General features: G+C 52.8%; 1 protein-coding gene across 1 annotated transcript in view; it reads left to right on the plus strand.

Moving 5' to 3' along the window:
* Positions 1–4,282: 4,282 nt before the first annotated feature.
* CHAT (choline O-acetyltransferase) overlaps positions 4,283–22,309 on the plus strand; it is a 53,485-nt gene continuing 35,458 nt past the window's right edge. The window contains exons 1-7 of the mRNA XM_087824113.1: positions 4,283–4,375; positions 4,534–4,536; positions 7,087–7,278; positions 7,949–8,067; positions 9,490–9,543; positions 14,624–14,804; positions 15,835–16,012. Coding sequence (XP_087680239.1) covers positions 4,313–4,375; positions 4,534–4,536; positions 7,087–7,278; positions 7,949–8,067; positions 9,490–9,543; positions 14,624–14,804; positions 15,835–16,012 — 790 coding nt within the window. The 5' untranslated portion in view covers positions 4,283–4,312. The remainder of the gene's footprint in view (positions 4,376–4,533; positions 4,537–7,086; positions 7,279–7,948; positions 8,068–9,489; positions 9,544–14,623; positions 14,805–15,834; positions 16,013–22,309) is intronic.

The following is a 22,309-nucleotide window of genomic DNA, read 5'->3' on the forward strand; positions in this document are numbered from 1 at the left end:
CAGCCCTGCTCCTCCAGGCCGCCCGCCCCCTTCCCACCCCTCGGGTCAAAGTGGCTGCTCCGTGAGCGCACCGGCCACCTCAGGCTCAGGGCCCACCCCTCGAGCAAGCACCCGGCGCCAACCCCTGTCTTGACTTCCTCTGCCCGGGTTCCCTCTCCGTGACCCTCCCAGTGCCCCGTCCCTCTCCCCCAGTGGAGCGTGGAGCACTGCGGTGCGCAAAGCCTGCGCTACTTTCACAGAAGAGGCGTGCGGGCCTCTGCCTCGGGGCCGCCCTGTGTAGGGCCGCGTGTCTGTCTCTCCTCCCTTCCGTTCCTTGGCCCGCTGCACAGCGCTGTCTTTGGCCCCATCAATAAACCATATCTGTCCCAGACTGAGTCTCTTTACTGACGGGGGAGGGCGGCCAGGCACAGAGCCAGGAAAGGGGAGGGTGAACTTGGTCGAGCCCCAACGTGAGTCTCAGCCTGGGGAACCCTCCGAAAGCCTGTGGTTCCTTTGCTACCTAGGTAAGGAGGTACTTGCGAAAAAGACGCCAACCCAAGAGCTCTCCCCCACGGACACCCCAGGATTCACCACCCCCTCAGCCCGCCACAGCCCCACCCTCCTAAGCCCAACTCAGTGCCCAGGGTGCCACCCTGGGGAGCCAGAGGACCAGCCCGCGCGGAGCACAGGCCCGGCCCTCTAGGCCACGCCCTGTGTCCGACACCTGCCTCCGAGGCGCGGGGCGGGGCTTTCCCTTTGAGCCCGCATCCTACCCAGTGTAAGCTCCCAAACGGAGTGGGGGCCAGCTGTTCTGCGCGGAGCTCGGATCTCTGGAAACACATGTGTTGATGTGTGTGTTGGTTAGAGAGCCAGGCTCTATCCTATGAGTGGGAAAATAGTTGTCGGAGTGCCTTGCTGGGTCCCTGCCCCGCGGGTCTGAGCGGGACTGGAGGGGGTGCCCCTGTGGGATCTGGCGCCAACCCCCCACACCTCCCCATCCCCACCCGTCCCGAGTGGAAGCAACGTCCAGGGCTGTCAGAGACATCTCCCCGCCGGGAATGCGGGTCCCCAGGAGCCTCAGGCAGGCATCTGTGTGCCACTCCCAGTCCCGTAGCCGGAGGCCTGCTTGAGGGCGCAGCGTCCTCCGGTTCCAGCGGGGAGAGGCCGCCAGGTTCACACGCCTGCGTTAGGCGAGCCGGTGGGGCTCTGCGGGGCATGCTGTCTGGCTGTGTGTTTGTCTGGGCAGGGTCCGTCTTCGTGGGTCCGTCTGTGCGCCTCTGTGTGAGGATCTACACGCGGGGAGGGGAGCCGTGCTTTGTTCGGGAGGAGCGCGCCTCTGAGCGTCCCCCGGCCTGTGTCCCCCACCCGACAGCGCCAGCCGCGATGGGGAGGGACGGCGCAGATGAACAGCCAGGTTGCTGTGAGCAGCATTCTCGGTGGTATTTTGAAGGGAGTTGCATGTAGGGTGTGAGCCTGGCTAGACCCTGGGGAGGGCACAGATTTCTCCAGACCCAACCCTCCCCAGGGCCCGGCAGAGCTGCGGCTGCAGACGGCGGGGCTGGGCGAGCCGGGAGGGGGCTGGCGGGGGCGGGGGGTGAGCCTGGGCGGGGCGATGCTCCGCCGCCCGTCTCAGCCCCGGATCCTGCTCTCCGGGTACGAGCGGGTCCCGGCCCGGCGGGGAGCCTGGAGGTGGGGTCCGGGAAGGCTGCGGGGAGGGGATCAAGGACGGAGAGGGAGGGAGGCGGGGGGGGGGCAGGGTGGGGCTGGGAGAGGGAGGGAAAGAAGGAAGGGGCGGGACGCGGGGAGACGACAGGCGCGGCCCTGTGGCCGGCAGCCAGCCTGTCGGGAGCCCGTGCGGACCCGACAGCTTCGTCGGGGGCTCCACGGCGGACAGAGGCGGCAGCCCGCCGCCCGCCGACGCGCCCCGGCCCCTGGAGCGCGCAGCCGCCCCGGGGTGCCCCGCGCGGAGGCCGAGGCGCCGCGGGGAGCGCAGGTGAGCGGGGCGGCGGGAGGGAGGCTCGGCCCCGGACCGCGGGCTCCTCCGAGCGCTGCCCGGCGGCGGCCCACGCCGCGTGGGGACGGCGCGGGCCGGGCGGGAGACGTCAGGGCAAGGCCTGGAGAGGCCTCGCCGGCCGCGCTCCGCGGCGCCACGTGCCGCGCTCGCCCCCGACCCCGTCTGCCGCGAGCCGAGGGCTGCGTGTGAAACCAGAACAAGGGCCCTGTAGGACTGTCAGGACTGCCTGATGCGCATCCTCAGGAATTTACGCGGCGCAAACTTAGTGTCTTTTCTGTCAGGTACAGATGAGCAGCAACTTGCCTTTTGCTTTTGTGTCCCGCTCGCTGACGAGGTGCAGGAGGGCTGCGGTTGGGCATTTAGCAAAGAATTAGGAAACAGGAGTGCCCGCAAGGCTGGAGGGTGTGGCTTCTGTGCTGAAACACTGTAAGCAGCTGCCCTCGGGCCGTTCCATTTGGGTGCAAGGCCCCTTGCAGACCCAGCGGCTGAGTAAAGACTGTTCCCTTTTGTCTCTGGGGGTGGTGATTCCGTCTGGCGCTGGTCCGGCGATCACGCTGCACTTTCTAGTGTTACAGTGAGGGGGCCTGCGGGTCCCGCCCGCCACCCCGAGGCGCCCGGAGCACTGCCTCTCCCACTCAGGAACAGGCGGGGCGTGGGGAGGGGGCGCGTGGACGGCCCAGGGTGCCGGCGACCTGGGGTTGGCCTCTCTGGGCAGAGCAGAGATCTCTGCGGGAAGCAAGGCAGTGGGGAGGGCACCGGACAGACAGACAGAAAGGTGCATGTACACATGCGCCCTCCAGACCAAGCCCAAGCCAAGGAGGAAGAGCAGCTTGCTCAGGGGGAACCTCCTCTTGGGTCCCCAGGAAACCTTACTGCTTTGATCTCTGCGCCTGGGAGGAAGGGCCTCTGAGGTGTGACCCGGTGCTGGGACGGACCCGGAGCAGGAGGAGGCATGGGCTGCACTGTCTCTAGGGCCTTTACTAACCTGACCTTGGCCTTCTTTGCCCCTCAAAACCTCCCCGCAGTGGGGGTGGGCCCTCGCCTGGATCCCACCGCTGCCTGGGTAGGTAGGGGCAGCCCCCAAGATGCATGTTGCTGGTGGGCGTGGGGACCACCTAGTGGGGCCTCTGGCTCAGTGCCCTGAGGACTCTGTTCCCTGCCGGGGGCTTCCAGGCAGCCCCAGGCTGCTCCGTCACTGTACGCAATTCATGCATCTTTCTGGATGCTCTGGACTTGAGTCAGCTGTGCCCATGCCCAGCCCCCCTCCCCCCACTGTGCCTGCCTGGGGTGGGGTAGGGGTGGGATGGGTGAGTAGAAACCATGGGTGTATGTCTCACGGGCTTACTCTTAGCTTAGAGGGGTCTCTGAGGGTAGAGGTTGGGCCCCACTAGCCTTAAAAACTGGCCTTTGCCCTCTTGGTCTGGCTCACTTCTACTGCCCCTTCAAAATTCACCCACTACTCTCTAAGCTATCAGGTGGCCCCTAGGGGACAGGGCTGCCCAGCTTCCCTCTACTGTCCCCTTCAGTGTTCCCATTCCACCTACACCGGGAACCTACTGACCAGAGACTGCCTAAGTTACAGCCCATCCAACAGACACTAGGGTCCTCTACGGCCCATCCAACAGACGCTAGGGTCCTCTACGGCCCATCCAACAGACGCTAGGGTCCTCCCTGCCACGGCCACAGGCCAGGCTCCCAGTCAGTCCCCTAGAGCCCAGGCCTTAGAGGGCCTTGCATTCATTCAGGAGTGTACTCACTGAGGTATGCATTCATCATGTGTGCATTTATTTTACTCAGCTCCCCAACACTAATCCTACTCCATGCACCTGCTAGGTCCCAAAGGCAAAGCACTGAACATGGCAGGTACAGTCTTGCCCTGGAGTTCACAGTCTAGTGGGAACAAGAGATTTTAACCTGCAGAGCACACATCTATTGGGCCCCAGGCAGGGGCAAAGCAAGCCCAACACTGCTTCCCCCCACACTGCCCTGGGGTAGTCGGTTGGGCCTGGGCAACAATCTGATGGAGCAGGTACCAGTTGGGGGCTCACTTCAGGCCCCACTCTCTCTTATTTGAGGGCTCAAAGAGGACATTGTGGTGGGGGGAGGAAGGGGCCTGGAGGCCAGGAGATTGGGGCCTGGCCTACAATGAGACCCATGTATGCTACTGTCCAGCTCCGGCCTCCTCGAAGGGTGTAGGTGGGTGTCATACTATGGGAGGTAAAGGATCCGTGGCAGGTCTATGTGGCTGTTGAGCTGATGTCTCTCTGCTTCTTGATCCCCTGATCTGCACCTCTGTTTCCTCAACCAGGACTCACCAAGATGCCTATCCTGGAAAAAAAACCCCAGAAGATGGCAGCAAAAACTCTCAGCAGTGAGGAGGCTGTGAGTAACTTTTGCAGCCCCCTCTCTTATCCCTACTCTCCCACTCACATGCCCTTAGCTTCCAAAACAGTCCTTAGTGGGATTTGTGCCAGCGCTTGCCTGACCCCCAGCTTTCCCCTCTCCTGCGCATGAGGCCCAGGCTACAGCCCTGCCCTGAGCCTGTTGAGGAGCCTAGGAGGGGCTGGGGCTCTAGGAGTAGCTTCAAGGAGCACTAAGGGAATGCTGAGAGCCACACTTCCTAATCCCAAAGTCCAGGAAGAGTCCTTGACCTGGGCCAGATACTCTTTTGTCTCCCAGGCCCAGCTGTTGTCACTAGTCCAGCTCTGGAGGCACCATCTTCCCACTGGCTGCAGACAAGCCACTCCTCCCTGGGCAGGCCTCCTCCCTCCCACCCCACTTGCCTCCCAGAGTGACGGAGCAGTACATCTGATCTCCACAGTGTTGCATATGTTGGGTCCTCTGCTTCGCTTGTCTTCTTGACACCTCCTTGACAACCATACCACTCTCTATCCCCCCAGCTTCATTTGAAACCCTGATCAGAGCTTTCTGGCTCCTCCCTGTGAAGCAGCTCACCCCATTGTCCTGTTGGCTGCAAGGGACACCTCTATTGTTGCTCCTGCTCCATGGCGTGTCCCTCCTGTTGGACTATGGCTCCCTGTCTCTCCACCGAACCTGACTGAGTCCAGCCCAGAGCCTGGCTCACATGAACTGCCCAGGAAACATGTATTGGCCTGAGACCCCAGGGTTCAAAGACCCTCATTAGTAATAGTCCCTGCTTCTGTTCCCACTGTGGACCAGAAGCCCATGAGAGCTAGGGAGGAGCCCCAAGGGGCTGAGACATCCAGGCAGGGATTGCTGCCTCGTTCCTTTTTATGCATCACCAGTTGCCCGTGAGCCAGGTTGAGTCCCAGGGCACTGTCAGGACCCCAAAGAAGGGTGGCCTGTTTCTAGCAGGGGCTCCAGCCAGACCTGCTGGCACTCTTGACCAGGCCACCAACTGGGCTGCGCTTTCTGTAGGTACTTACCCACTCACCCACCACACAGATACCCAGGCCCCAACAGAAGGAAGGGGGAACCGGAGCAGCTGGGTGGGGCACCTGGACCTGGCTCTCTGGAGTGGGCTAGATAACCTGAAATGCTGTCCAGACCCGTCCTCGAGTGGTCCCCAGGTTAGCAACAGCACATAGTTAGCACTGACAGCCTACTCCCTCCCCCTAGGACAGTGAGCTCTAGACACAGGATCAGACAGGTGAGGATCCCACTCACTCACAGAACATGTTCACTCAGTCCCACCTGCCCAGGGCAGCGTGGGGGCTCTAGCCTGCGCCTCAGTAAGAGCAGAGCGGAGGAAAGCTTTCAAAGGCCCCTTCACTCCACAGCCTGCCTGGGACAGAAATTCACTGCCCCCAACACCCTAGAGAGGAGCAGACCCTGAAAGAAGGCAGCCCACTTTGTAAAATTTAAGCAATAATATGAACATTCCTGGTTTCCAACTGTGACCACCAAGTCAGGGAGAAGGAAAGGGGGGAGAAAGAAGAGCAAGGCAGAAAGAAGAGAATAGCCGGGCAGGAAGGAGCGGGATGAATATGGGATGAAGACTGGTTTCAGGTCTCAGCTCTGCCACCAAATTGCTGGGTGACCTCGGACTATCTCTCCACGCTCTGGGCCCAAGTTTCCTCATCTGTCAATGGGCTGAGGCATAAGATGTGAGACCTCTGGTGAGCACAGCTGGTAGACTGGGAAGCATGGGGCCCAGACTCTCTCCACACTTTGGGGCTCCCAGAGGTTATGAGTTTCCTCTTAGGAATTCTGGAGGCATAAGGACACTAATGTTAAAGCATTCCATCACGTGCTTACTTGGGGCCGGTTGCTTCTCTCATTTAATTCTCTCTGGGCCCCTCTCAGGTAGGAAATGTTTTTTATGTCCTGTGGGCAAGGAAGCTGAGTCTTAGAAAGATTAAAAAGAAGAATTTCCGCTCCACTTCCCCCCAACCCCACCTCCATACCCACATGAGCAGAACGGCCCTCTCTGTGTTTCACAACTGCTGGGGATTTAATGACAAGCCCAGGGCATGAGTCGCCTTCCCAGGAAGCATCATACAGAATTCTGGTCATTAGGACAAGCAATGACCTGTGTCTACCACCATCGTTCACCAGTCCACATCTCTCCTGAGTCACGCCCTTTGGTCCAGAGTCCAGTTTGATTATAGAGCCCAGCCGGGAACAGCTCCTAAATGAAGAATGATCTTCAGTCACTATCAATAACAGGACCGGCTCATCTTAGACCATTTGCTATGGGTGATAAGCACTTTCATATCAATGTCTCTTTATCCTATGAGAGGTAGAGGCTATTACCCCCTTCTGGTAGGGGAGGAAACTGAGGCACAGAGGTAGGGGCGATATGCTTAAGATCAAACAGCTGGTCAGCAGCAGGGTCAGGGATGAATCCAGGTCTGTCTGGGATCAACATCAAGGTCTCTTCCTCTGCACTTTGTCCCCTTCTGGGGTCAGGGCTGGAGTACGGCAAAAAGCAAACAGGAGCTTCCTAAGTTCACAATTCTGCTGAGCTGAGCCCTGCAAACAGATGAGTCTCCGGACAGGGAACAAGGGTGGCAGCAGACGGAGACAGACACTAGGCTTCAACTTGAGGACAGGCATGGGCCACACACATAAGGACAGACACAGCAAGTGCTTGTGAACATCTCTTCCAGGAGATGCCCAAACTCCCAGTGCCCCCACTGCAGCAGACCCTGGCCACTTACCTGCGCTGCATGCAGCACTTGGTGCCCAGGGAGCAGTTCAGGAGGAGCCAGGCCATCGTGCAGCAGTTTGGGGCCCCTGGTGGCCTCGGCGAGACCCTGCAGCAGAAGCTCCTGGAACGGCAGGAGAAGATGGCCAACTGGGTAAGCGTTGTTGGGAGGGTGCTGACTGGGGGACAGACAAGGGACCCATGGGGCGGGAGGGGCAGGAGGCAGACTAAGAGACAGAGGGATTTGATGAGGGGCAGGTAGGTGACAAAGATAGGGCAGATGGAGGACAGAGGTAGGGGAGAGGCAGGGACAGCAAAGGACAAGGGTGAGGAACAGACGTGATGTGAAATATGAGATTGGTATGGGGACAGAGGGCTGGGAGATGGGGGAGGGTTGGGGGCAGACAGGGACAAGGATGGGGACATGTTTGGGGGACAGATGAGTGACAGGGATGGGGCAGCAGAAGATACTGATGGGGTCAGGGAAGCAGAGAGGGGTGGAAGGCAGGGAGGGGCCCCCATAAGGCCGGGCAGGGACCTGGGTGAAGCACCAACCAACCAGGCTGCGAGCCTGGGGAGGAAGAAAGGCGGGAGTACAGGGCAAGGATGCAGGGCAGGCACGTGGTTGGAACACGGTCCTCGCACATACCGGGGCTCAGTGTATGTTTGTAAAATGAATGAAATGCATGATCCGGTGAAGTGCCCCGATTGGCCCTCAGGGCTGCCAGGATGGGATTGGTGTGCACCACAGGCAAGATGCCCTTTCTTGGAGGGGGTGTACGTGGCCCCTGTGGGTGATGGCTCCCCTTCCCTGCCCCCCACAGGTGTCTGAGTACTGGCTGAACGACATGTATCTCAATAACCGCCTGGCCCTGCCTGTCAACTCCAGCCCAGCTGTGATCTTCTCCCGACAGCACTTCCAGGACTCCAATGACCAGCTAAGGTGAGGTCACTGTGCTCCTGGGCACGCAGCTGGGGAGTCTGCCTGGGGAAGGGATCCTGGACCCCACACCAGGAAAGAAAGGCCAGAGCTTTCTGAGGCCAAGTGGCCCTGAGACAGGGGGCATCCAAGCCATGAGGTCTGGAAGGAGGTTAGGTGACACTGCACGTGAGGAACAAACACCAGGTCTACCTCAGAATGCACTGACTTGGGATGGGTGGGCACTAATGGAGGACATGGACCCCCAGTTGTCCCCATGACAGTCTTGACCTGGCTGAGGCCCTAGGAAAAGACGGGTCCCCTCTGATCGTGCCAGTACTTGAGGCTGAGACTTGTCTGGGGGAACATACTGTCCCAGGTGATCTGACAAACCCCTGCTGCCCTCCAGCCCCCCAGCTCTAAACAGATTTCCTCCTGCCAGCTACCTTTGCCAGAGCCTGTGCCATCTGCTGAAATTTCACAGCTCACTGCCCACTGATGATGATGGAGGGACCATTCATGCAAGGGTAGGGCAGGGAGGAAGGATCTCTGTGCAAGAGTCATGCAGACCCAAATCCAGGTCTCTGGTTTTAAGACCTGGAGGGGCACAGTGTGGAGACAGTTCAGAGGGAGGAAAAGACCAGAAGGCGGAGCCCATCTCGCCTATAGGCAGGGTCCAGCCATGCTTGGGAGACCCCAGCCCATCCTTCCTCACCAAGACCAGCCCAGAGTTCTGGGGCAGCCTTCCCCCTTCCCCTGCAGCCAGGGCCTCCGCGGGCCAAAGGCAGCGTGTGGATGGATGAACGACTTCCGAGAACTGTTCTCAAGGCTGCGCCCGAGTGCGCATTTTCCTCCTGGTGCAACTGAGCGGGGGTTTTCATCCATGAACAGTTGAGGTGACACGATCCCGTGGCAGTTCTCTGGTGCTTTCCCCCAGCTCCCGCTTTCCTTTCATTAGCACTTAGGGGACCAAATTACTGACTTTTCCCAGGAGGCTGAGTTTCCTAGAGCCCCAGGGCCCTGGGCAAGCCCAGCCCCAGCAGGAGCCCTTCCTAGGAAGGGCCCAGCCCGGATCCTCCAGCCCTTTCTGCCTGCTCGGTGGCCTCTCCCGGCTCCCTCTCCCTCCTCCCCTCCTCACTCACATTCTAGTTTCCTCTTCTCCCCGAAGTTCTTCCCAGGGGGACCATTTTTAATCCAAAGCTTGCGAAGGACTGACAGCACAGAGGCGGGCGGGGGGCAGCAGGTTTCCTGTCCTATTAGGGCACCGCGGAGGCCGGGCATCTGGTGAGTGGTCATTGAGTTTGGGCGACAGAGGGGGAGAGAGGGAGGGGAGGAGATGGGGAGAAGGAAAGGAAGAAGGAAAGAAGGGGAAGGGGGCAGGGAGGCCGGGGAGAGGGGGAGCCTGGCCGCTGAGAGGACGGGCTGAGGCCTCGCCTCTGTCTGCAGGTTTGCCGCCAGCCTGATCTCCGGAGTGCTGGACTACAAGGCGCTGCTGGACAGGTAGGACCGCGCCCGGCCCGGGAAGGCAGCGCCCTGCCCTGGCACGGCCTGTCCCTTCGCCTCGCCCCTGCCGCGGTGGACAAGGAGCTCTAGAGGGCAGGCTCCGGGCCTCTGTTCAGCTCCCTGTCCCTGGCGCCTGTCACAGGGCCCTGGGGCCACACCCACCCCAGCATCAGGATGACCTTTACCCCAGCTGGCCCAGCCACTGATTGTTACTTTCCTAGTGTGAGCACTGTCCTGCCTTATCCTTTCAAAATGCTCCCTTTCCTCCGTACCTGACGTGTACACACGAGGATGCGCGTCAGGAATCCAGAGAACACACGGGAAGGGAGAAGCAGGAGTTGCAGGAGCGAGACAGGGGCCTCGGCCTTGCCACCTGCCGCTCGAGGGGCAGGCCTCCTCAGGCCGAGCCTGCTCACATGGCTGCAGGACCGCTTCCTTTTACGCCTCAACCAAACAACCTGTGGTGTTTGTAAATTTTATAAAATGCTTGTACAACACTACAAAAATGAATTAGTAGAAAATGGTACAAAGGTACAAAGTATGAGCAACTTACTGTTAATTAATGTCTTAATTTTATTTTTTATTTTTTTAAATTATAGTTTACATTCAATATTATTTTGTATTAGTTTCAAGTGTAAAGATGAGTAGTTAGACCATCATATACTTTACAAAGTGTTCCCCCCACACTTCCAGCACCCACCTAGAACCACACATAGTTACAATGTCATTGACTATATTCCCTGTGCCGCACTTTACATCCCTGGGACTATTTTGAACTACTGACCTGTACTTCTCAGTCCCTTCACCTTTTCATCCAGTCCCCCAACTCCCTTCTCCTTTGACAACTATCAGTCTGTTCTCTATCTATGAGTCCGTTTCTGTTTTGTTTGTTCACTTATATTGTTCTTTAGATTCCATATATAACTGAAATAATACAGTATTTGACTTTCTCTGACTGATTTATTTCACTTAGCATAAGACTCTCTAGGTCCATCCATGCTGTGACAGATGGTAAGATTGCATCCTTTGTCTTGGTCGAGTAATATTCCACTGTATATATGTACCACCACTTCTTTATCCACTCATCTACTGATGGGCACTTGGGTTGCTTTCATATCTTGGCTATAGTAAATAACACTGCAATGAACATAAGGGTGCATGTATTCATTCGAATTGGTGTTTTGGGTTTCTTCGGATGTATTCCCAGAAGTAGAATGACTGTGTTGTTAGGCAGTTAACTTCTAAATTTTTTAAGGAACTTCCATATTGTTTTTTATAGTGGCTGCACCAATTTGCAATCCCATGCACAGTGAAAGAAGGTTCCCTTTTCTCCACATCGTCGCCAACACTTTTTTGTTCATTTATTAATGATAACCATTCTGACAGGTGTGAGGTAATATCTCATTGTGGTTTTAATTCATATCTCTCTGACGATTAGTGATGCTGAGTATCTTTTCATATGCCTATAGGCCATCTGTGTGCCCTCTTTGGAGAAGTGTCTATTCAGGTCCTTTGCCCATTTTTTAATTGTATTATTTGTCTTCCTTTTGTTGAGTTCTATGAGTACTTTATACATTTTGGAAATTAACCCCTTATCAGATACATCCTTGGCAAATATGTTCTCCCATTCAGTGGGTTGACTTTTTATTTGTTGATGATTTCTTTTGCTGTGCAGAAGCTTTTTAGTGTGTTTATTTTTTCTTTTATTTCTCGTGCCCAAGGAGATGTATCAGAAAAAATACTGCTACAAGAAATGTCCAAGATTTTACTGCCCATGTTTTCTTTTAGGATTTTAAGAATTTCGAGTCTTACATTTAAGTCTTTAATCCATTTTGAGTTTATTCTTGTATATGGTGTAAGAAAGTGGTCTAGTTTCGTTTTTTGCATCATTATTTGTTGAATAGGCTGCCTTTAACCCATTTTATGTTCTTGCCTCCTTTGTCATGTATTAATTGACCATATAGGTGTGGGTTTATTTCTGGGCTTTTTATTCTGTTCCACTGATCTATATGTCTGTTTTTATGCCAGTGCCATGCTGTGTTGATTACAATGGCCTTGTAGTATAGTTTGATATCAGGTAGTATGATTCCTCCAACTTCGTTCTTTTTTCTCAAGATTGCTGTGGCTATTTGGAGTCTTTTGTGGTTCCATATAAATTTTAGGATTATTTGTTCTAGTTCTGTGAAATACAACTTTGCTGTTTCAATAGGAATTGCATTGAATCTATAGATTGCTTTGGGTAGTATGGAAATTTTTACAATGTTAATATTTCTTATCCATGAGCATGGTATATGTTTACTTTTATTTGTATCTTCTCTTCAGTGTTTTATAATTTTCCAAGGACAGGTCTTTTACCTTCTTGATTAAATTTATTCCTACATACTTTATTTTATTTGATACATTGTATGTGGGATTGTTTTCTTAGTTTCCTTTTCTCACAAGCTCATTTTTGGTATATAGAAATGCAACCAATTTCTGAATATTTATTTTGTATCCTGCTTCTTTACTGAATTCATATTATAGTTTTAGTAATTTTTGGTGGAGCCTATGAAGTTCTCTATATGCAGTATCGTGACATCTGCAAATAACGACAGTGTTACTTCCTCCTTTCCTATTTGGGTGCTTTCAGTTTTTGTTCTTGTCTGATGGCTATGGCTAGGGCTTCCAGTACTATGTTTAATAAGAGTGGTGAAGGCGGACTTCCTTGTCTTGTTCCCCAATTTAAGCTAAATGCTTGTAGTTTTTGTCCACTGAGTATGATGTTGGCTGTGGGTTTGTTGTATATGGCCTTTATTATGCTGAGGTATGATCCCTCTATTCCTACTTTGCTCAGAGTTTTTATCATACATGGGTGCTGGATTTTATCAAATGCTTTTTCTGCATCTATTGATATGATCATGTGATTTTTGTCTTTCAGTTTGTTTATGTGATGTGTCACGTTTATTGATTTGTGGATATTATACCAACCTTGCATCCCAGGAATAAATCCCACTTGATCATGGTGTATGATCTTCTTAATGTATTGCTGGATTTGGTTTGCTAATATTTTGTGGAGGATTTTAGCATCTATGTTCATCAAGGATATTGGCCTATAACTTTCTTTGTAGTATCTTTACCTGGTTTTTGAATTAGTATAATGCTGGCCTTGTAAAATGAGCTTAGGAGTCTTCCCTCCTCTTGATTTTTTTGGAATAGTTTGAGGAAGTTCGGTGTTAGTTCTTTGAATGTTTGGTAAAATTCACCTGAGAAGCCATCTATTCAGTCCAGGACCTTGGTTTGTTAGAAATTTTTGATTCTTGCCTCAATTTCATTAGTTTTAAGTGGTCTATTCAGATTTTCTGATTCTTCCTGACTCAGTTTTGGAAGATTGTATGTTTATGAGAATTCATCCACTTTTAGTTTGTCCAATATTTTGACATATAGTTAGTTGTTCATAATATTTTCCAACCATCCTTTGTATTTCTGTGGTGTCGGTTGTTACTTCTCCATTTTCATTTCTGATTTTATTTATTTGGGTCCTCTCTCTTTTTCTTGATAAGTCTGGTTAAAGGTTTGCCAATCTTGTTTATCTTTTCAAAGAACCAGCTCTCAGTGTCATTGAGAACCTAAAAGATCTCACCAAAAAACTACTATTAACTGATAAATAAATTCAGTTAAGTAGCAGGATACAATATAAATATTCAGAAATTGGTTGCATTCTTTTATATTTCTTAGACTGTATTTCATATATTTCCACTCTGATGTTTATTATTGTCTTTCCTCTACTCTCTTTGGGCTTTTTTTTTTTTTTCTAGTTCTTTTAGGTATAAGGTTTGGTTGTTTATTTTAGGTTTTTCCTGTTATTTGGAGATAGGCCTGAATGCCATGATTTTCCTTCTTAAGACTGCTTTTGCTCTGTCCCATAGATCTTGGGTTGTTGTGTTCCCATTTTCATTTGTGTTAAGGTATCTTTTGATGTCTTCCTTGATCTCATTGTTAACCCATTCATTGTTTAGTAGCATGTTATTTAGCCTCCAGGTGTTGTGTGTTTTTCAGGTTTTTTTTCTTGTAATTGATTTCTAGCTTCAAAACATTGTGGTCAGAGAAGGTCCCAGGCATGATCAATCTTCTTAAATTTATTGACTTCTAACATGTGATGAGACCATTTTTATTATTTGATTCAAAGGCATAAAATTCCTTTGTTTGATTGCTACAAATGTTTCTGAACTCTCCCTCTCGATTCCCATGCTCACCCTGTTGTCGATTGGTCTTTATAATTCAGTTTAATATCCCACTTGGAGCAGCAGGGTGATGGGGCACCCACCCAGCCACCTTGATTGGCCCCAGCTCTTCTCATGGCTGCCTCTTATGCTCAGGGCTCAGCTCAGACATCTGGTCACCAGTGAGACTGTCCCTGGCCACTCCTCCTTGTCACCCTGGCTCACTAACTGAAACCCTCCCATTTACCAGTTTGCTGTTTGTCAGCTGTGCCCACCCACATATTCCAGAACCTGCACCCCATTAGAGCAGGAAATTCATGTGTTGTTTGCTGCTATAGCCTCCCAGATCCAGAATGGGGTCTGGCACAAAGGAGTGCTCAATAGCATTGTTGTCTGAAAGGATGGAGGGAAGGAAGGGGAGAGAAACCCCAAGAAAGGGGAGGGGGAGGAGGAGGGAGGGAGGACACAAGACACGCTGAGACTGCCCAGAAGAGAATCTTCTGCCTCAGACCCAGAGGAGGCTTCCAGAAGAGGTGATGAAGGAGTGGGAGGGGCTTTCTAAACAAACTGGTTGAGTGCAGGGTGAAGGTGAAGGCGTGCTAGGTAAAGATTAGCATAAGCCAAGGCAAAGGGGGCTAAAATGGTAGGATCTGCACTCTGATGCATGAGTCAGGGGTGAGGGAGGCTAACGAAGGCGTGAGAAAACCCTGAGGATCTTCTTGGCTGTGGAAATGGGCATTCGACTACTGTAAAGAGTGGAGAGTCAGTCTCTCTGGCTGCCATCATAATGCCATCTGGTTTCTGTGCCTTGCTTTGCTAATCAAGTTACAGTTGAGCCAATTGTGATTTCCTGCCTCCTTCCCCACTTGCCCCTCCAGTCACTCCATCCCCACTGACTGTGCCAAGGGCCAGCTGTCAGGGCAGCAGCTCTGTATGAAGCAATACTACGGCCTCTTCTCCTCTTACCGCCTCCCTGGCCACACCCAGGACACACTGGTGGCCCAGAAGAGCAGTGTCATGCCTGAGCCCGAGCATATCATTGTGGCCTGCTGCAACCAGGTAAGTGACCCCTTGCTGCTGCAGCCTCTTGGGCTTGGGGAGGACACATGCGTGCTCATCCATTCCTGCTTTTGCAACGGTGCTCAGCCCCCTCCCAGAGTCACACAGTGAGCTGGGCAGAGTGACCCCAAACTGGGACCTCCTGACTCCCCGTCAGTTCCATTTTCTCCACTGGTTGGGTTTTGAGAACGAGGAGAGGCATCAGTTGAGGACACGCTCAGTGGGCTTCCGTGCGGGCCCTGGCCAGCCAGGTCAGGCAGAAAGAGCTGCCTGGACAGATGGACTCAGGCCGTTAATGAGGTCCAGCGTGGCCTCAGGCCCTCCACACGGAGTCGCCCAGGCCATGGCCTTCCCAGAAATCATGCACAGACAGACAGCTTCACAGACTGTTGTGTTGGAACCCCCTTGCCTTTTTTTCTCCGCTCACCAGTGTGTTTGAGATCTATCCCTATGGCTGTATGAAGAGCTAGTCCATTCCGTCTCACTGCTGGGCAGACGTGCCCTGGGCGAGCACACGACATTTTACGTAGCCATCCCTGCTGGAGACACTCAGGCTCTCTACCGTTTTGCTACTGCAAACTGCTTATATGGACATTTCTGTATATGTCTTTTTGGGCACAAGGGTATATGTTTCTCTAAGCCTTAGGCTAAAATATGTATTTATAAGAGCAATGGCTGAGTCATAGGGTACGCACATTTTTAGTTTTAATAGACACTGTCCTCCAACAGTGGTTTTACCAATTTATACTCAGTTCCTCACAAACATAATGACTTTATATGAACTAAGAACCACAAAAGCACGTGTTCTCTTAGCTAAATTTAATCTGGACTCCTTTGAATTGGAGCAGCTTGGAGTCCAGCACAGTTGACAGAGTTGAGCTGGTCCCCAAATAGTGACTATTCAGAGCCACCACACACCTTGGGAGCCTTGGGCCTGAGCATCTCCGCCATTCTCAGATGCGAGGTTCAGTGAAGGCCTGCACCTTGGACCGGCGGCCATGAGTGACGTGTTTGACCTGTTTCCCCACAGTTCTTTGTCTTGGATGTTGTCATTAATTTCCGCCGTCTCAGTGAGGGGGATCTGTTCACTCAGTTGAGAAAAATAGTCAAAATGGCTTCCAGCGAGGACGAACGCTTGCCTCCGATCGGCCTGCTGACATCAGACGGGAGGAGCCAGTGGGCTGAGGCCAGGACAGTCCTCATGAAAGGTCAGCGGCGGCGCTCAGCTCATCTCCACGCCATCTCACCCTCATGCCCATTGGCTTTCCCTCCTCCAGGTTTGGGCACCATGCCTCATCCCCATTTGCCATCGCCCGGGGAGCTGAGGCCTCCTTCCAACTCAGGACCTGGTGGCAAATCTTGCTGCCGGCCAAGGTTTTTGGATGCTGAAGGCACCTTTGATACCCTCTTGTCTCCTCTGACAATACTCCAGCTTTCTGGGTGACGCTGGCTAGCCCTGGAATCCTGGGGTGTTGGGGAACACTGGGGACGGGAAGATTTCAAGCTGGAGGAAGGCTCACAGCAATTACACAGTTGTGTTTTACTCGTTGGCAGGGATGGTTCTCACATGAGGGGTCTGAGTCACTGGGAGAGCTGTCAGATGAGGATTTGGGGTGACGCTCACCTCTGGGAGGGTGGTTGGCTGCCTTCTTTATATGAATTTTCAGTCCTGAAACCTTTCATCGTTAAGCTGAAAGTTACCAAGCATCCCTATGAGAAATCCAGTTACAGTCTTAACATTTTTAAATCATCCTTCTGGAAACTACTTTTCAAATCCAAAGCCAGCTCTATTCCCAATGGATGGAGAGCCTCCCTTTCTTGCCTGTTAGAGACTCCTGGGTGAGCGGTGAGACCTCCGTGGCCTCCATCCGCCCCTCAGGCCTTCACCCGGCCAGGTGTCCATCTGGCCTCCCAGGGTCTGTAAGCTGAGGCCTGGGCTAGGCCTGGGAGTGTAAGAGACAGAGAACGAAGCCCCTCAGGCCCGCTAGATAGGAAGAGGGGGGAAGAGGGCGTGGGGAGCAGGTTCAAATACACGGCAACGGGACGTCTACCCATGTAAGACAACAGAGAGAGCAGGTGCCAAATAAGTGCTTCGGGACTTCCGAGTGGGAAGGGAGCCCTCCTCCTTAGGAAGCTTTCAAAGGGCCTTGTTGAAAGAGGTGGAGATTGTACAAAGCCTATGACATGAGTGGGAGCAGCAGGAGGGGGGGGAGCACACAGGCCGCCAGGCCCATTGAGGGCAAAGCCGACCGCCTGTGAGGAACATCTGCCCGCCCTGCACCATGAGCAGAGCAGCCTGGCTGGCGCGCACTGGGAGGGCGAGGAGGTAGTGGGGCCGGCTCTCTGGCAACAGGCACTTGCATTTTCTGGTGCCTCTCCCTAGAAAGTTCTTCCCCAGGGCTGGCCGGCTCTTTGCACTATCTGGAGTTCAGCTCAGCTGTCACCGCCTCAGGACCTCCTTAAGCATCTCTCCCCATTATATCCTGTCACTGTGTCCTGTTTCCTCACATTGATTGCATTTTTCACTCTCTGAAGTCAGCTTTTCATTGTCTGATTCATGCTCATGATGTGCCTCCCTCCCCCGGTCAGTAAGGCCCATGGGAGTGGGGGCCTGATCTGTTTGGTTTCACTTTCAACCTGTTGTGCTAAATACAGTAAGGCCCCAGTTATATTTGTTAAATAAAAGAATGAAGGGTTATTAAGGCTACTGGGCCCCACACTTATTTCCCACTTGCGGATGAACTATTCTTTCATTCAAGTATTGGGCACCTGTGAATGCTTGGTTCTAAATCTGGGCTTGCACAGGCCACAGGGAAGTTTGAGAGCTGAGCCTGTCCTCACGGACCTAGCCGCCAAGTTGGGGAATTAATAACATCATTTGAAAGTGAGTTAATTCCCTCAGTAGACTGTGGTGTAATCAAATCCCATCTTCTCCCCTCCAGGGACAGTGACAGGCATCAAAATAATTGCTTTGCTTCCAGTACGGTTTCCACTTTATTAGCAGGCCAGGCCAAGCCATCTCCCTGCAGGACTGCCAGGGATTGCCTTGAGGTCTCAGTGCTTGGGCTGCACTAATCGGAATTAATTTGTTAATGGCTCTTGATCTGGCTTTCTGAATGGAAGTGCTGTTTCTGTGGGAAGCGTGACAGAAAGGAGGGGGCGCATGCCTTCCATTTGGAAATCCGATTAATCCAGTTAGCACTGACTGTGGCATCCATGTGTCAGGAGACCAGTTCTTCCCAAAGCCCTCTTCTCTGGAGCAGCCCTTTCCCACAGAAGGTGAAAGGGGAAACCATTTAGGAAACAATTTCAGTATAAAAGTAAAAGGCTATGGTAGCGTGGGCTAGGGTTGAGAGGGGTGATGGAAAGACATGGGTGGCGTCTAGATATGTTTCAAGTAGAAGAGGAAGATAAAAGAAGTCAGAAATGTCCCTATGGCTTGGCTTTGAGCAACTGAATAGATGGTTGTTTTGTACACTGAGATGGGAGCCAGGTTGGGAAAATGGCTATGAAATGGAGAAGTCCTTTCCAAGTATGTCAGATCTGAGATGCCTTGAGTCATCTAAGTGGAGACATCAAATTAGATCTATGTGTCTGGAACTCAAGAGAGAGGTCAGTACAGAGATATAAATTTGAGAGCCATCAGTACGTAAGTGATATTTTAAGTCACGGACCTGGGTGAGATCATCTAGAAGCAGAAGAGCGGGGCCTCTGAGGTCAGGTAGAGAAAGATGTGAGGGCGTCGAGAAAGCAGCCCTGAAGTCAAGAGAAAACCAGATGAGTCACAATGACCCAAGATGGAGTGGAGAAGTGGCCAGCCACACCGAGTGCTGCTGAGAGCCCAGCGAAGAGTCACCGGCGACCTTCACAAAGGCCAGACCGGAGTAACGGGAAGAACAAATGCTTGTTGCTGATGCAAGTGGTCCAACAGCGGGAGGAAATTGTTGAGGAGGTCAATGAGCAGAATCAGTAAGTGTGGCTGACTCTTTTCAGACATTTTGGTATTAAAAAGAACAGAAAATGGGGGAGTTGCTGGAAGACAAACGATGGGGATCAAGAGAAGTGCTTAGTGGGAAACTTAAGGGCATGGTTGTCTGCAGACAAATACATGGAAATAAACCCATAAGGGAATTGTTAATAAGAAGAGAGGAGATAAATGGAGAGGTAAAATTCTTGCAAAGACAGAAGGAGATGGAACCCAGAGAATAAGAGGCCTTCAGTTGGTGCCAGGAAAATGGAAACCTGGACCCGGGGTCCATAGACTGTGCTGTGGTGGTGGAGCCGTGGCCGTGAGCTGAGATGCAGAGGATGGAATCCTGCAGACCAAAGAGAACGCATGTGATAGTCTCTTGGAAGGTGGGGAAGAGAGCTTACTCATGAACTCGGTAAGATATACGGACTGCGTTGAGCTCATATTTGAGGACTTGGGGTCATACATTTAGGAAAAGCTAATTAGCATTGTTTTGCAATTTCCCCCCACAATGTTCAGCTCCTCAGGTTCAGGTAAGGAGGAGGTAGGTCACCAAGTTCGGCCAAGGTTAGTGAATTTGACTGAGGGAAAGGCGGGAAGGTGTGGCAAGGGAGCGGTTATAATGTTGGAATCTAAACTGAGTCTGCTAGGGCTGCCATAAAAAAGTACCACACATACTGAGTGACTTACACACAGACATTTATTTTCTCACAGATCTGGAGGCTACAGGCCCGAGATCAAGGTGTCAGCAGGGTTAATTTCTTCTGAGGTCCCTCCTTTTGGCTTGAGGGTGGCTGTCTTCTCCCTGTGTCTTCACATGGTCTTTCCACTGTGTCCTAATCTCCTCTTCTTATAAGGACACCAGTCAAGTTGGATATGGTCCCATCATAATGACCTCATTTTACCTTAATTACTTCAGTGAAGACTCCTCCACCTCCAAGTACAGCCCCATTCTGAGTTACTGGGGGTTAGGCCTTCAACTTAGAAATTTGGGGAGAACACAATTCAGCCCATGACAGGAGGGAAGTGAAAGACAGAGGTGGGTAATGGATAGTGGAAACACGTAGTGGGGATGTCAGTGACATGAGCCATGTGGCAGTGGGGATAACAGAGTGTGTGAACCAAAAGGTCACGAGTATGGTCAGAAGGTTGGATGCTTGAAACTGAGATTTCAGGGGGTGTCAGTTCCTGGTAGTGATGAGTTCCCAGGTTGATTGCGGGAGTGGGTGCTGAGGTTAGACTGCCAATGTTGGGAGTCGAGGGTCTGAGAGAGGAGGATTTGGGCGGGGTTATCCACACAGGCATGTGATGGGGAGGAGGAAGGTGAGCCGGGGGCCCAGACCTGCATGGTGGTGAGCTGTGAGAAGGTTGGTGGGACACAGCAGTAAGGAGGGTGGCGGTGATGGGAAGATAAAAGTCTAGCAGCTGCAGCTCCCTAGGGACAGGCGGAGAGGAGTCACTTAGGAGTGGGAACTGGGAGAAGAAAGCCTCCTACCTGACCTGGCTCGGTACTTGGGCGTCAAGGAAGAGAGTCTAAAAGGGCCCGGGGACATGTAACCTTTGGGGATGCCACCCTTCAGTTGAGGCAGAAGGTGAACAGAGAATGCTTTCAGAAGAGGTTAACGATGCAGGGGGACCAACCACCACTAGTCAGGCATCGTGAAGGGTTCAGGAAGGAGGAAAGGAGAGAGGGTGAGGCCTGAGCCCTTGCAGGGTACCCTGGAGCACTGGAGCATGGGAGTGCCAGCAACAGGCCCGGGGACGGTGGTCATCATTGCAAACAATACTCCCACATCCTTAACTCCTGGAAAGCTACTCTCTCCTCGTTCCAGGAATGCCTGCCTGGCTGTGGTTATGGGGAGGGGGACATCTTTCCAGCCCATAGCAGTATCACAACTAACACCACGGTGTGGGTGTTTTTCAGGGCATCTCTGCTGAAGGCCCAAGATCTCCACCTCCCTTCCTGGGACTGGGCAGAGACCAGTGCCTGTGGCTGTGGGCCCAGGCAGCTGTTGTTCTGCAGGAGGTCCCACCAAGCTGAGATCAAGTGAAACCTGCCCCTAAACTCTCATAGGGTCAACTGAGGCCCAGCCGGGCAATTGATGTCATTAACCCTCTCTTCTCAAGAAAAAAGGTGGCCCACCCCACCCCCTGCCAGGCTGGCTCCCTCTGTGAGACCCCAGGCTCCTAGCCCAGCCTCCCTGCTACGCCATTGAAAGGGCAGAGCTCACAGAGGTCTAGTGATACCACCATGGCACAGCCCGCGATCAGTGGGGCCAGGTGCCTGCTACAAAGCCCATGCCCCCCCTCCGGCCGGTATTCCCACGCCTCTGCAGCCCCTCCCACCGCGCTTCTCACAGAGCTCGCTAGGAGTGCAGTACACAACCCTGTGTGTGTTGTCACTGCCATTGGTAGCCTGGTCACCCGCAGCCAATGCTGGGAGCTGTTGTGGGGGGTCAGGGCTACAAGCCCCACCAGCACCATCACTTCAGTCTTTTTTAGGGAGACAGGGCTAAAGACAATTGTTAGAACATGAGTGGACAGGATAAAACCAAAGGAGTATCTTCAAAATGAGTTCTGAGGGCATTTGGGGGCCTTACCTCTCTGCCCACTGTAGCCCAGGAGGGCTTCCTCTGCCAACTGAGTCTTGAAACTCATGCCAACTGACATTCATGTTACTGGGGTCAGCCAGTGACGTCAGGGTTCTCTAGTGAGCTCCTTAAAAAAAAAAAAAAAAAAAGACCATAGAACAGATCCTTCAGTCCCAGTGGTTTTCCAATGGGACAAGGTGAGGCCCAGGAATCTGCGTTTTAAGCACCATCATGTGCAGCCTGGGTTGCGACCCCCTTGCTCAAATGTGAGCTGCTTCTGTGCGTGGACGTTCCCCTTGATGTTGGGCCCTGTCCTGGGCACTTTCTGTCCCTTGTTGCTTTAGGTCCTCACTATAGCCCATGAGGGGTATTTCATCCCCATGGAACGGAAGAGGCTGTGTCCCCCACAGGCTGAGGGAACTCCACCCTTAGAGGTGTCAGCTGAGGAGCTAGGACTGGCCCACAGGCATCTGTGTCCCAAGTCTGAGATCTGCAGGGCCTGGCAGGCAGGCATAAGATTTAGGGCCTCAGGAGGAATGTTCATATCCTCTCAGGACCTTCTTCCCCAGCAAGCTGTGGCTTTCTGAACCCAGGAGGAGCCAACACTGTTATCCTGGTTTGGAAATTTAATTAGACACTCGGCCCTGAGTCTGGAAGACTACAGCACTTGTCAATTTATATGAAAAGGATAGCCAGCTCGGAGAGCCCCCGGCCCCCACCTGCTGGCTTTCCTGGGTGCTGCTGTGGAGATCCTGCCAACAGACTCCTCCGTTTACACAGACCCGTAAATATTTATCCCCAGCAGCCAATCAGAGCTGAGGCACTGCTTTCCAGGAGGGAGCTGACAGGAGGTGGCTGCCTCTGCAGAAGGCCTCTGTCACAGTTTACAAGAACCACTCGGGATGGGGCGTTTACTATTTAAATATTGTCATCCAGAGATAAGC

The sequence above is a fragment of the Miniopterus natalensis genome, chromosome 14 (assembly GCF_054644295.1).
Source record: "Miniopterus natalensis isolate mMinNat1 chromosome 14, mMinNat1.hap1, whole genome shotgun sequence".
Classification (NCBI taxonomy): domain Eukaryota; kingdom Metazoa; phylum Chordata; class Mammalia; order Chiroptera; family Miniopteridae; genus Miniopterus; species Miniopterus natalensis.